Source organism: Otolemur garnettii, unplaced genomic scaffold (assembly GCF_000181295.1).
Source record: "Otolemur garnettii isolate 467f Iridium unplaced genomic scaffold, OtoGar3 scaffold00181, whole genome shotgun sequence".
NCBI classification, from domain to species: domain Eukaryota; kingdom Metazoa; phylum Chordata; class Mammalia; order Primates; family Galagidae; genus Otolemur; species Otolemur garnettii.
In genome coordinates, this window is record NW_003852576.1 from 409,727 (window position 1) to 422,055 (window position 12,329).

General features: G+C 39.6%; 1 protein-coding gene across 1 annotated transcript in view; it reads left to right on the forward strand.

Moving 5' to 3' along the window:
* Positions 1–12,329, forward strand: part of WDR19 (WD repeat domain 19) — a 97,258-nt gene that overhangs the window by 63,668 nt on the left and 21,261 nt on the right. Inside the window, exons 24-28 of the mRNA XM_003800704.3 lie at positions 352–435; positions 2,122–2,268; positions 2,445–2,569; positions 4,593–4,705; positions 6,076–6,144. Of these exons, the coding sequence (XP_003800752.1) occupies positions 352–435; positions 2,122–2,268; positions 2,445–2,569; positions 4,593–4,705; positions 6,076–6,144 (538 nt within the window). The remainder of the gene's footprint in view (positions 1–351; positions 436–2,121; positions 2,269–2,444; positions 2,570–4,592; positions 4,706–6,075; positions 6,145–12,329) is intronic.

A 12,329-nucleotide genomic window follows, 5' to 3' on the forward strand; every position in this document is an offset into this window, starting at 1 on the left:
CATCTCTTTTTTCCTCCTTAAATACGTTGATATTAATAGTTTTCCAAAGAACATCACTTCTATTGATTCATTATGGGAAAATCCCTGATCAGATAAATTACTAGGAAAAGAATAATACTAACCCTGTTGTCCTAAAAGAGTTAATGGACTAACCTTCATTTTCCCACCCTTGGGTGGTACGTGTAGGAGAAAAAGCAGCTTAATCTTCTCTTACTTGTGCGAGCCAAGATTTGAAAGGTCATGACAGTTTTTTGAATGCTAAAAACCAATATTTGGTGGTGGGAAGCTGCTCTTGGAGTGAATGTCACGTTGCTGTCACTCTCCTGCAACCCCCACCCCCACCCCGTCTAGGGCAAAAGTCGGGGAGCTGCTGCCTCACGTTTCTTCTCCCAAGATCCACCTGCAGTATGCCAAAGCCAAAGAAGCAGATGGAAGGTTTGTACAGTCTCTCAAATTATTCAAACTTAAAGTCATGTAAGTGTTTTTGTTTTGTTTTCTTTTATGTTTTTAATGAAACAGAGTCTCACTCTGTTGCCCAGGCTAGAGTGCTGTGGCCTCAGCCTAGCTCATAGCAACCTCAAACTCTTGGCTCAAGCCATCCTCCCACTGCAACCTCCCGAGTAGCTGGGACTATAGATGCCTGCCACAACAAATTCTCTAAGAAAGGCAAAGCAGAGAAAGACAGAAAGTATCTTATATATCCCTCAACAGCCTCAAGTACCAGACTTTTAACATTTTGCTGTATCTCATACACTTCAGCCCTTCCTTTACATACTCAGTCTTTTTTTTTTTTTTTGAGGATTAAATACTGGAAGTTAAAATTTGACATAATATGTCATGAAAATGAATTTTAGTGATGATCATCATTTCATTAAGAAGGATAACCTAAAGATGCAGAGAGAAAGAAAAGTGAAAGAACATGAATTCTATACATGTGGATTAGTGATTTAAGGCACAAACGCAAAGGCACTTTTGTTGCCTTTTAATATCTTCAACAGAAAAAGAATTCCTCCAACTTAATGCAAGAAACTCAAAGACACTAATAGGAAAGTGGGTCAGAGACAAGACGACAAGTCCCAGAGGAGATACAATGTGAAATTATACTTCATGTAAACATGGAAAAGTTCTACCTCATAATAGTAATTAAATTAAGCATCCTATCATATTTGGAAAGACTTCAAACTAAAATCCATACTGTCAAAATGCACTTGTTGTGCACAACTAATAGCCTCATGGAAATGTCTAATAAGACAGTTAAAAATTAAATGATTACTAACCCTCTAGTTTTGGAAAAATAACCTTAGAGATATGTACTAAAAATATCTCGTTGAAATGGAAGGAGCTGAGCTCCTCAGAACTGAAGAGAAGTCGGAGCTCCATCTAGAGGTTAACACACGAAGAGTTTATATATCACAGTTAAGCTATATCTATTACTGTGAAAAATCATGTTCTGTTATTTAAAAGACTCCTATATTCCTTTATAATCCTATTATAATCCTATTGTTTTTAATTATATTCCTAATAATCCTATATTATTATTGTAATCCTCTCAAAAAGAAAAACAATAAATTATAAAAAAAATTACATAATCTTGATTCAGATTGGAAAATATAATTCAATATTAGCCAGGTGCAGTGGCTCACTCAGGTAATCCTAGCACTCTGGGAGGCCAAGACGGGTAGATTGCCCTGAGTTCACAGATTCAAGACTAGCCAGAGCAAGAGCAAGACCCCATCTCTAAAAATAGCTGGGCCTGTAATCCCAGCTACATGGGAGGCTGAGACGAGAATTGCTTGAGCCCAAGAGTTTGAGGTTGCTGTGAGCTGTGACATCACAGCACTCTACTGAAGGCAACAAAGTGAGACTCTATCTCATAAATAAATAAATAAATAGAAAATATAATTCAATATTGACATTTTACTGTTAGTTTATCAAAACCCTAAAAAGAACATATTTTAGTGGTATGGTTCCTGATATTTTTTCTGATGAAGGAAAAAGAAACTTGAGAAAAATAAGCATCCGCTATCAGTAAAATAGAAACATGTCCCCAACATTTATTGACATTTTCCCCTCAAATTGACAGTGTTAAGAAAGTTTGTCTGAATTACATGTTTTTTACAGATACAAAGAAGCTGTTGTGGCTTATGAGAATGCAAAACAATGGAACAGTGTGATCCGTATCTATCTGGATCACCTCAATAATCCTGAAAAGGCCGTCAGTATTGTGAGGGAGACCCAGTCTCTGGACGGAGCCAAAATGGTAGCGAGGTAACAAAATGCATTCTAAGTTTTGGACTTCCCAAAACTAAACTTAAAAGAAAGCCCTCACCTCCCCTTACCAAATAAGTTTTTGTTTTTAAATGATTTCTCATGGTTGAAAAGATTTTATTTTATAAATCATAAACTTATTTTATGTGTCAGCTAATTAAAGTACTTTGTTTTAGGTTCTTTCTACAGCTAGGGGACTATGGGTCAGCCATCCAGTTCCTTGTCATGTCCAAATGTAACAATGAAGCTTTCACACTGGCTCAGCAACACAACAAAATGGAAATCTATGCAGACATTATTGGTAAATATCATTGTTTCCCCAATTTCTCTTAAAGATTTTTATCCTAAAATACTTTGACTCTTCTAATGATCAGACTTGTGTGCGTATATATGTGTATACACACACACACACACACACACAATAACGCTCTTGGTGTGACTGTCTGATAGACACATACATACCTACATGTTACTTGCTGTATTTCAAGATCCCTACTACTTAAAGGTGAAATGGTATTATAAAAAGGACTATTTTCAAAAATTAAGCATTTATCGGGTGGCACCTATGGCTCAAAGGAGTAGGGCACCAGCCCCACATACCAGAGGTGGTGGGTTCAAACCTGGCCCTGGCCAAAAACTGGGAAAAAAAAGAAAATTAGGCATTTATCAACCAGTAGTGATGAACTAAAGATTTCAAACTGAAGGTGATAGGAAATGCAGGATGATTTTTGAAGATGTAAATATTTTAATTTTTAAAAATTGAGTTACAAATTAGAAATATATGATTAGTTTGATGTAAAGTGATAAACACACAGGATGTGGTTTTTGAAGACTTTGAAGGTCTAAAAGAGAATTTTAGAGAATACCTGCTTTTAGGTTTTCTTCCCACTTATTAAATTCTTCTTAGAAACTACCGAGATAATTTTCAGATTTTAATTTTATGGGCTATGTGTAGTATATGTGTAACATTATTTGTGTGGTTTTGCTTTGGTTTTTAAGATTGTGCTAAAATAACACAAAATTTCCATTTAAAAGTGTGCATGTCAGTTACCTCAAATACCTTCACATCGTTGTGCAGCCATCACTGCTGTCCATCCATCACCGCTGTCCAGCCCCAAAACTTTTTCATCCCAGATTGAATCTCCTTACCCATTAAATAATAACTCCTCATTCTCCTCTTCCTCCTGACCCCTGGTAACCACCATTTACTTTTTGTCTCTATGAATTTGACTGTTCATGGTACCTCATCTGAGTGGAGTCACAACATATTTGTCCTTTTATGTTCTTTTGTTTTTTAAAATTCACAAAATGACCATGAGAATCAATAATAGAATTCATGAGAAAATTTTTGGTTTAATCTGCAAGGGAACAGACAGGTAAAAGCATCTGTACTATATTGGGATGTCATTAAGATAATTGGAGAAAATAAAGAGCTAAAGAAAAAGTACAGATAAAAGCAACTTAGAATCACCAAATTTTTTTAATAGATGCATGAAATAGAATTGCCAACGTTTAACTTGACATTTCTGTTTTAACATTATGCATCAGCATTGTACTAAAGCACTTAGGTTTCTCTGAGGTCATATGGCTATGTCTCGTCCTATATATGTCTCCTTCTACCCCCCAAACACTTTTCATCACCTTGCTTTACACTTTTTTCTTATCAACTCCATATCTCACGTCTTTCTTGGGCTGGGCTGCAGGGCTATGGTAATACCTTAGTATCCTGCTGGGCCTCTAACTCTCAGAGGTGAATGTAAATAATGAATTGGAACTCCAGCAGCTTTGGAGTCCTTGTCCCTCGCGTTTAAATTTAAGCCACAAAGTGAAAGAAAAATAGTAATATCTTTAGCATCTATTAGCCTTTCCTACTTGTCTAATAAATACACACACACTATTTAAAATAGTCATTGCTTAAAAAGGGAGGTGGATTACATATGTATTATGATTAACTGCTGATTATTCTGAATGTAGGCAGATGATGGTTGATGTTGTAGTCATAGTTATTTCTGTTATTTTAGGAAATGAGATTGAGAGTCAAAAATGACAAAGGTTTTGATGGATAATAGCAAACCATAACTAGATGATCAAAAAGCTTTATAAATTTACTCTGTTCTTGTTTAGAGTGAAAAGAAGAAGGAATAGAATTAATATTGGGGATGATTATAATTAAAACAGACACTGATAATAACATTGATGTTTGATGTTAAGAATTTTTAATCATCTATTTTTGGATCATTTATTTTTAGGTCCTATTTGTAGATTGGCAATAAAAGCTAAACAAATGCTGCTCAGATGTTTTACTCCGTGAACTTCCATTGTAGGTTCTGAAGACACCACTAATGAAGATTATCAAAGCATCGCCTTATACTTTGAAGGAGAAAAAAGACATTTTCAGGCTGGAAAATTCTTCTTGCTGTGTGGCCAGTATTCACGAGTTAGTATTTGCCAAGAAAACACCTATTGGACTCCACAGGAATGATTATAGGAAATATTCATAAATGCCAGTATGTTCCCAGACAAACCCAATTTGAAATCTCAGAGCCAACATTGAAACCTTCTTTTCCTTCCCACACCCAATTACAATGTTCCTTCATCATCATTCTCATATCTTTTTTAAATTTCAGATTAATATGAAGGTACAAACTATTAGGTTATGTAATGTAGATGTGAAAGTTTGAAGTCAGAGCTGTAGCTGTGTCCTGCACACAGGGAGTATGCCATGTATCCAAGCATTGTGCCCACTGGGCAGGGCGCTACTGAGCCCCTTCCCTTGTCTTGAATTTGCGATTTTCTTTAGTGTGAATCTGTGATTGTTATTCTCCTAGTTTCACATAGGTGTCGAGTACATCACATCTGTCACTTTTCATTTTAACTACCGTTGTACCAATCCAAGCTCAGTTTACTTTGCTTCCAATTACTGTGATTGTTTCTTGTTTTCCATTTTTAGTTTCTCTGCCTGTAACTCGCCCTTCATTTTGTTCCCAAGAAAGTAGTTGTTTTTGGTTGTTAAAGAGCCCCTTTCCCTATGGCAACAACTTCAAACTCTTGGACTTAAGCTATATTCTTGCCTCAGCCTCCCAAGTAGCTGGGACTATAGGTGCCTGCCACAACACCTTAGTGTTGTTACAGACTCCTTAGTGACACTCCAGAATTTCCAAGTTTTGACCAAGCATCCTGAACTTCCCAAACTGGCATCCAGCTGTTTCCATAAAAGAATCCTACACTAAACTCTTAGAGCTGGCCCTTCCCCATCTTGCTGCTCCATCCGGGTTACTTCCTGTACCACCTGCCACACCTGTTCATCCTTCCAGGCCTCCTTCCTCAAGCTTCAGGGTCATCCTCAAGCATAACCATCTTTTTTTCCGCAGAGCACCTGTAAAACCAACTGGTTATCATCACATCACACAAATCCTCCCAATTAGATTGTACATAACACACAAAGAGAAGCCATATCGTACCCTTTCTGGTGTTTTTTTACAGTATCTAGCACAATCTACATACAGTAGCAGGTTGTTAATATTGTTGAAAGAATAAATGAATGAAAATAATTAAATCTTCCTACAGAAAGAGGGCACGTTTTGCATTTTCCAAAACTACATTTTTCAGCGAGTTAACTAGATCTTTTTTTTTTTTTTAACTATACCCACTTTTAAGTATTTATTTAAGACCCAGCATTGTATAATCCCCTGGTTGAGATGAAGGTACTTTCATAAACTATTATTACTTTATGTGTGTGAAAGCTTTGTTTTTCCCAATGTGAAAACAGTCTGAAATTTTTTAATTGCTACACAATTCTCATTTCAGGCACTTAAACACTTCCTGAAATGCCCAAACTCAGAAGATAATGTGGCGATAGAAATGGCAATTGAAACAGTAAGTAAACTCTGTAACAAAATTTTCAAGAATGCCAATTTGTTTTTAACTTTTAAAAGAAATTTCCAAAGATTTGCAGAAGTAAAGCAGTTTAACAAACTTGCACAAACACGTCATCTAACTTCAACAGCTATTAATACACAGACAATCTTATCTTATTCAAACACCCCACCTCTCTTTGCCTGGATTATTTTAATGCAAATCACAACCATCATATCATTCCATTTGTGGATAGACTATCTGTGTCAAAAAGATAAAAACCTTTGGGTTTTATTTTGTTTTATTTTTGAGACAGAGTCTCTCTTTGTCACCCTTGGTAGAGTGCTATGACGTCACAGCTCACAGCAAACCTCAAACTCTTGGGCTCAAGCAATCCTCTTGCCTCAGTCTCCCACGCAGCTGGAACTACAGGCACCTGCCACAAAGCCCAGCTGTGTTTTTAGAGACAGGATCTTGGTCTTGCTTAGACTGGTCTCAAACTCCTGAGCTCAAGTGATCCACTGGCCCTCAGCCTCCCAAGGATTACAGGTGTGAGCTATTGCACCCAGCTTTGGGAGGTTTATTCTAGGTGTAACTTGTACAATCACAAATCCTAAGTGTATAGTTTGATTAATTTGTTTATCCTTATCCATCTGTGTAGTCCCAGCTCCTCAGAAGGCCCCTCATGTCTTTTCCTCCCAGTGAGTAGCCTCCACCAAAGGGAAGCACAGTTCAGACTTCTATCCTGTTCGATAGGTTTTGCCTGTTTATGAACGTCATATAAGTGGATTTATGCATATGTACTATTTTGTGTCCAGTTTCTCTTAGCATATGTTTGCAAACGCATCTGTGTTATTGCAGGTAGCAGCAGGCCATGCCTGTTCATTGCCATGTAGTATTCAGTATTCTGTATGACACCACCACAGTCTGTTTACCCTTTCATTTGTTAGTGGACGTACTGTGCATAAAGTGCCATAACGCTGTTGGTGTCTTTTGGTGGACACAAGCCCTCAGTGTACTGGATGTACAGCCAGGAATAGAATTATTAGGTCATAGAGGAAATGTATTTTTAACAATAGTAGATATTGGCTCGGTGCCTGTGGCTCAAGTGGCTAGGGCGCCAGCCACATACACACAAGGTGGCGGGTTCGGATCCAGCCTGGGCCCGCCAAACAACAATGACGGCTGCAACCAAAAAATGGCCGCGCGTTGTGGCGGGCGCCTGTGGTCCCAGCTACTTGGGAGGCTGAGGCGGGAGACTGGCTTGAGCCCAGGAGTTGGAGGTTGCTGTGAGCTGAAGTGCCATGGTGCTCTACCCGGGGGACAGCTTGAGGCTCCTATCTCAAAAAAAAAAAAAACAATAGTAGATATTGCCAAAGACTTTTTTCCAGGTCATTGAACCAATTGAGATACTACCAGTGAGGGAAGAGTTTTAGTCTCTTTACTAGCACTGATCAGTCTATTTCAGTCTAAGTATTCTGAGACATGTGTAATGGTATCTTGTTATAGTTGTCGTTCATTTTTCTAATGACTGATGGTATTGAGCACTTTTTCATATATTTGCCACTTGAAATTCCTCTTCTATAATGAATTCAAGTCTTTTTTTAAAACTCTGAATTGTAACTTCTCATCCTTATTTGTAGGATTTTATTTTATGTTCTGGATACAAGTCTTTTGTACTGTGAAAATCTCTCAAGGTGTGGCTTGCCTTTTTTATTCTCTACCGGTGTCTTGAACAGAAATTCTGAATTTTTAATAAAGTGCAATTTACGAATCTTTTATAGTTCATGCTTTTTAGTCCAATTTAAGAAATCTTCGTCTGTCTCATGGTCATAAAGATATTTCACCTCTGTTTTCTTCTACACATTTGATTGTTTTAGCTTTCTCATGTAGGCTTAGCCCATCCCAGATTAGTTTTTGTGTATGCTGTGAGGTAGAGGTAAAGGATCTTCCTTTTCCATATTGCTATCCAGTTGGCCCAGCACCATTCATCTAAATACTGCTCTTCCCCACTCAGTCGCCTATGCAGTGTTTATTATACACATAATGATCATGTGTGTGAATCTGGTTTGGGATTCTTTAGTCTTTTATATTAGTTTACTTGTCTATCCTTGTACCGATACCATATGTCTTAGTTATTATATGTATTATATATTACAACTGACTTTCTATTTCTGTGGATTTGCCTGTTGTAGACATTTCATTTTGGAATTGTACAGTATGCAGCCTTTTGTGTCTAGCTTCTTTTGGTTAAAATAATGTCCACGTTGTGGCATGTATCAGGACTTCATGCCTTCTTATGGCTGAATAATAATTCCATTATATGACTATACAGTGTATTGTTTTTTTGTGCATCAGTTGGTGGACATTTGGGTTGTTTCCACTTGTTGGCTACTGTGAATAATGCTCCTGTTAACATTTGTGTCCAAGTTTTCATGCAGACATGAGTTTTCATTTCTCTTGGGTCTCCTTTTTAGGAGTGGAATTGCTAGGCCATATGCAAACTCTGTGTTGAACATTTTGAGAAACTGCCTGCTGCTCCCCAGAGCAGCTACACCACCTTACATTCCCAGCAGCATCACACGAGGATTCTCACTTCTCCAGCAATAATTTCTTGATAGTGTCTAATATCTAGTTAGGGTTCACATTTCCTCAACTCTTGCGTTCTTTACAGTTGGTTAGTTCACATCAGGATCTGAACAAGCTCCTGCATTGCATTTGGTTTATATGTGCCTTAGGTCTCTTTTACCTTACCACCTAATGACTGGAAAGCCTTAGGTCTCTCTTAGTCTTACCTACTTCTGTCCTTCCCCCGTGAGTCTCCTGCTTTTCCATCCCTTTGCTGTTTATTTGTTAAGAAAATTTGTTCTGAGGAATTTCTCACATTTTGATTTAGCTGCTTACATCCTTGTGGTGTAATTCCCCTATACAGGCAGTCCCCTGAGTTATGAATGAGATCACTTCTGTAGGCTTGTTCTTAAGTTGAATTTGTGCATAAATTAGAACAGGTATACTTACCTATTACCTATAATAGCCTCCATTCATAAGTGTAAGTCATACGTAATCTGCTTATAATTGGGGGACTGCCTGAATTCCCCACTAACAAGTAATTAAATCTAAAATAATCAGACATAGATTTGATATTTCTGGAAGAATGACTTCCTAAATGGTGCCACCTACTTCCTATTTTCTTCATAGCAGTAGGCCCATGTCTTAAGTCAGCTTAGGGTGTCATAACGAAATCGTATGGGTGACCTCCTGGAGTCTAGGAAGTCCAGATCACTCAAGGCGCCAGTGATTTCTGGTGATGGCTCCTTCTGACTTGTGAAGGGCTGCCTTCTCACTAAGTCGTCGGTGGGGGCCTCGGGGTGAGAAGAGGGGGATATCTCTTTCCCCTCTTCTTATAAGGCCACTCATCCCAATCCCATCATGAAAGTCCCATCCTCTTGACCTAACCCAACCCTAATTTCCTCTTAAAGGCTCTGTCTCCAAGTAACATTACATGGAGGTTAGGGCTGCAACATAAGAATTTGGGGGAGACACAGACATTCATAGAGGCTTATAATTTTTAGTCTCTTATTATGGTTTTAAGATTGATTATTGGGGCTCGGCACCTGTAGCTCAAGCGGCTAAGGCACCAGCCACAGACACTGGAGCTGGCGGGTTCAAATCCAACCCGGGTTCACCAAACAACAGTGACAACTGTAACCAAAAAAAATAGCCAGGAATTATGGCGGGCACCTGTAGTCCCAGCTACTTGGGAGGCTAAGGCAAGAAGATAGCTTAAGCCCAAGAGTTTGAGGTTGCGGTGAGCTGTGATGCCATGGCACTCTACCCAGGACGACAGCTTGAGATGCTGCCTCAAAAAAAAAAAAAATTAATTATTGGGTACAGGTGTAATCAGTCTGATCAATCCATTATAAGGTTTCCCATTAACCTTTCACCTAATGACTTCACCAGCCACTGATGATTCTTACTTAGATCCATTATTTCTATAGGGGCTGCAAAATGGTGATACTCTATCATTTCTTCCGCACTTATTAGCTATAATTCTTCTGTACAGAAGAACTTTTCCTCCATCAGCTATTTGGTTCCCCTAAGATAATGGAAAGGTGCAGTTTTCTTGTTTTTGCTCTTTGTTTACTGGTTTTAGAATAATGAGTTGGTTCCTTGACCTCCTTTAAAGGTGACACATGAGGTACTTTTCTTTTTAATAACATGAGCTCATATTGTAACATGTCTGTGTTTCGGTCTTTGCTTTTGAGATAGAGATATATATATATATATATTTAAGACAGAGGGAGAGTGCCATGGTGTATGTGGCTGGTGCCCTATCCACTAAGCTATGGGCGCTGAGCCAACATTTGATATATTTTTGATTCCCCAAATTGTCCTTTTACTTTGACTATTGTTTCCTTTCAACATAATCCCATTTATCTTTGATAGCTTCCTTGCTCTAACAGACCAAATCTTATAGACTCCATTTCTTGCCCCCACTTGAAATTAGCCATTTCTGTAAGGAGTTCTGATCCTTTTTAGTGAAAAATGTTAATTAGAGGCCACAATTTACAGCTAGGAATATTCATTCCCTCTCCCCTCCCACCCTCCACACTCAGGGATCTGCAGTGCCTTCTTAGTACGAGGCTGAGTGGGGTGGGGAGGGCAGTATCAGATTCCTCATTGGGAATTGTTACCTGAGTGAGCCATGATGGGATGGGATTAGACAGTGTCCCCCAGGTGCATGGGGCCTTCACTGCCTCCTGCACACAGCTTCTGCCTGCCACACTCCATAAACTTTCTCCAGCAGGTCCCCACTGGTCTCTCAGTTGCTTAAATACAAGTGTCTTCTCTGTCTTCCTCATGCTGCTCTGGTTCTCCAACTACTCAGATGGCCCCTTCTCAGCCTCCTTCCCTGGGTCCTCCACCCCCTGCGAGTTCTGTGTTCCTTAGCATCCTGGCTGTGCCCTCCATTCCTTTGAATTTCCAGTGACCACATCTATTCCTGGCTGCCTCTCCATCCATCACCCTGAACTTTGTCTATGCTCCGCTCTCCCTGGTGGCAGCAGCTCTTATTGCTGGTAATGAAAATAATAGTGAACACCTGTTGAATGCTGACTTTGCCAAAAGGTATGCCAGATTTTAGAGGGAACATAGTTAATGAAAATTACTGTTTCTCCAAAATTCAAATTGAACTGGATGTCCTGTGTTTCTGTTTGCTGTGTCTAACAGTACCATCTACTTGGCTCCTGTCCAGGCCCTTCATGTGTATTAACTTATTTAATCCTCACACCAATTCTATGAGTTAGGTACTGTTGTTACTCTCATTACGTGGTAGGCTGAGGCAGGAGGATTGCTTGAGCCCAGGAATTTGAGGTTGCAATAGGCCCCCATAGTAACCTGCCAAAAATTGCCCAGGTCATAAGTGGTGTTGCTCAGTTGAAGTCCAGCAGGCTGACTCAAGAGCCCTTGCTTTGAACTATCTCCCTATACTGGCTTGTTCACCCAAAGCCATCAAGAGAACGAGCCCTACCATTTCCATCCCAGTGGTCCCTCCCTTCCAGTGGCAAGAGCAGAGCCAACACAGATTTGTAAAAGCTGCCCTACAGCCATGCAGCCAGCAAAGTGTGTGGAAATCCTGCAGCCAGAGAGCCCGTCCCTGCCAGCCCCAGAATGACTCTTCACACTCAAGGCCACTGAGCTTATCCTTCTCCACTGCACAGACAACTTCCAGTCTTGGCCCTAGACCTTCCCCTGTGGTAGGGCAAGCTTGGCATGGGTTGCTGTGTCCCTAATGACTGTTTCCTTCCTCTTACGGTGGCCTGCCTTGCTATAATGTCATTGCTGTGACAAGAGGGCAGGCCATCTGCTCAATGTTCCAGACCCTCAGTTGTGCTCCAGAGCTGTTTTTCCTCTCATTTGTTTTTAATAGACACAAACGCTTAAGCCCCTTAATTTTGCTGGTAATTCCCTGGTTCCCCTAAGTTCCTGACATCACACATTCTGTTCCTACTCACTAAAACTGGCACATTTCTGTCTTCCAATAGAGTACATTATTTTTATGATCAACACCAACGCACATTTCAGTGATTGAACTCTCATCCTTACGGAGATGACTCACATGGAGAGGTCCAAGCTGGGTTCTCTGAAAACCAGGCCCCTCATTCGGGCTGCCCGCCCTCTCCTACAGCTCCTCCCACCGTGCCGCT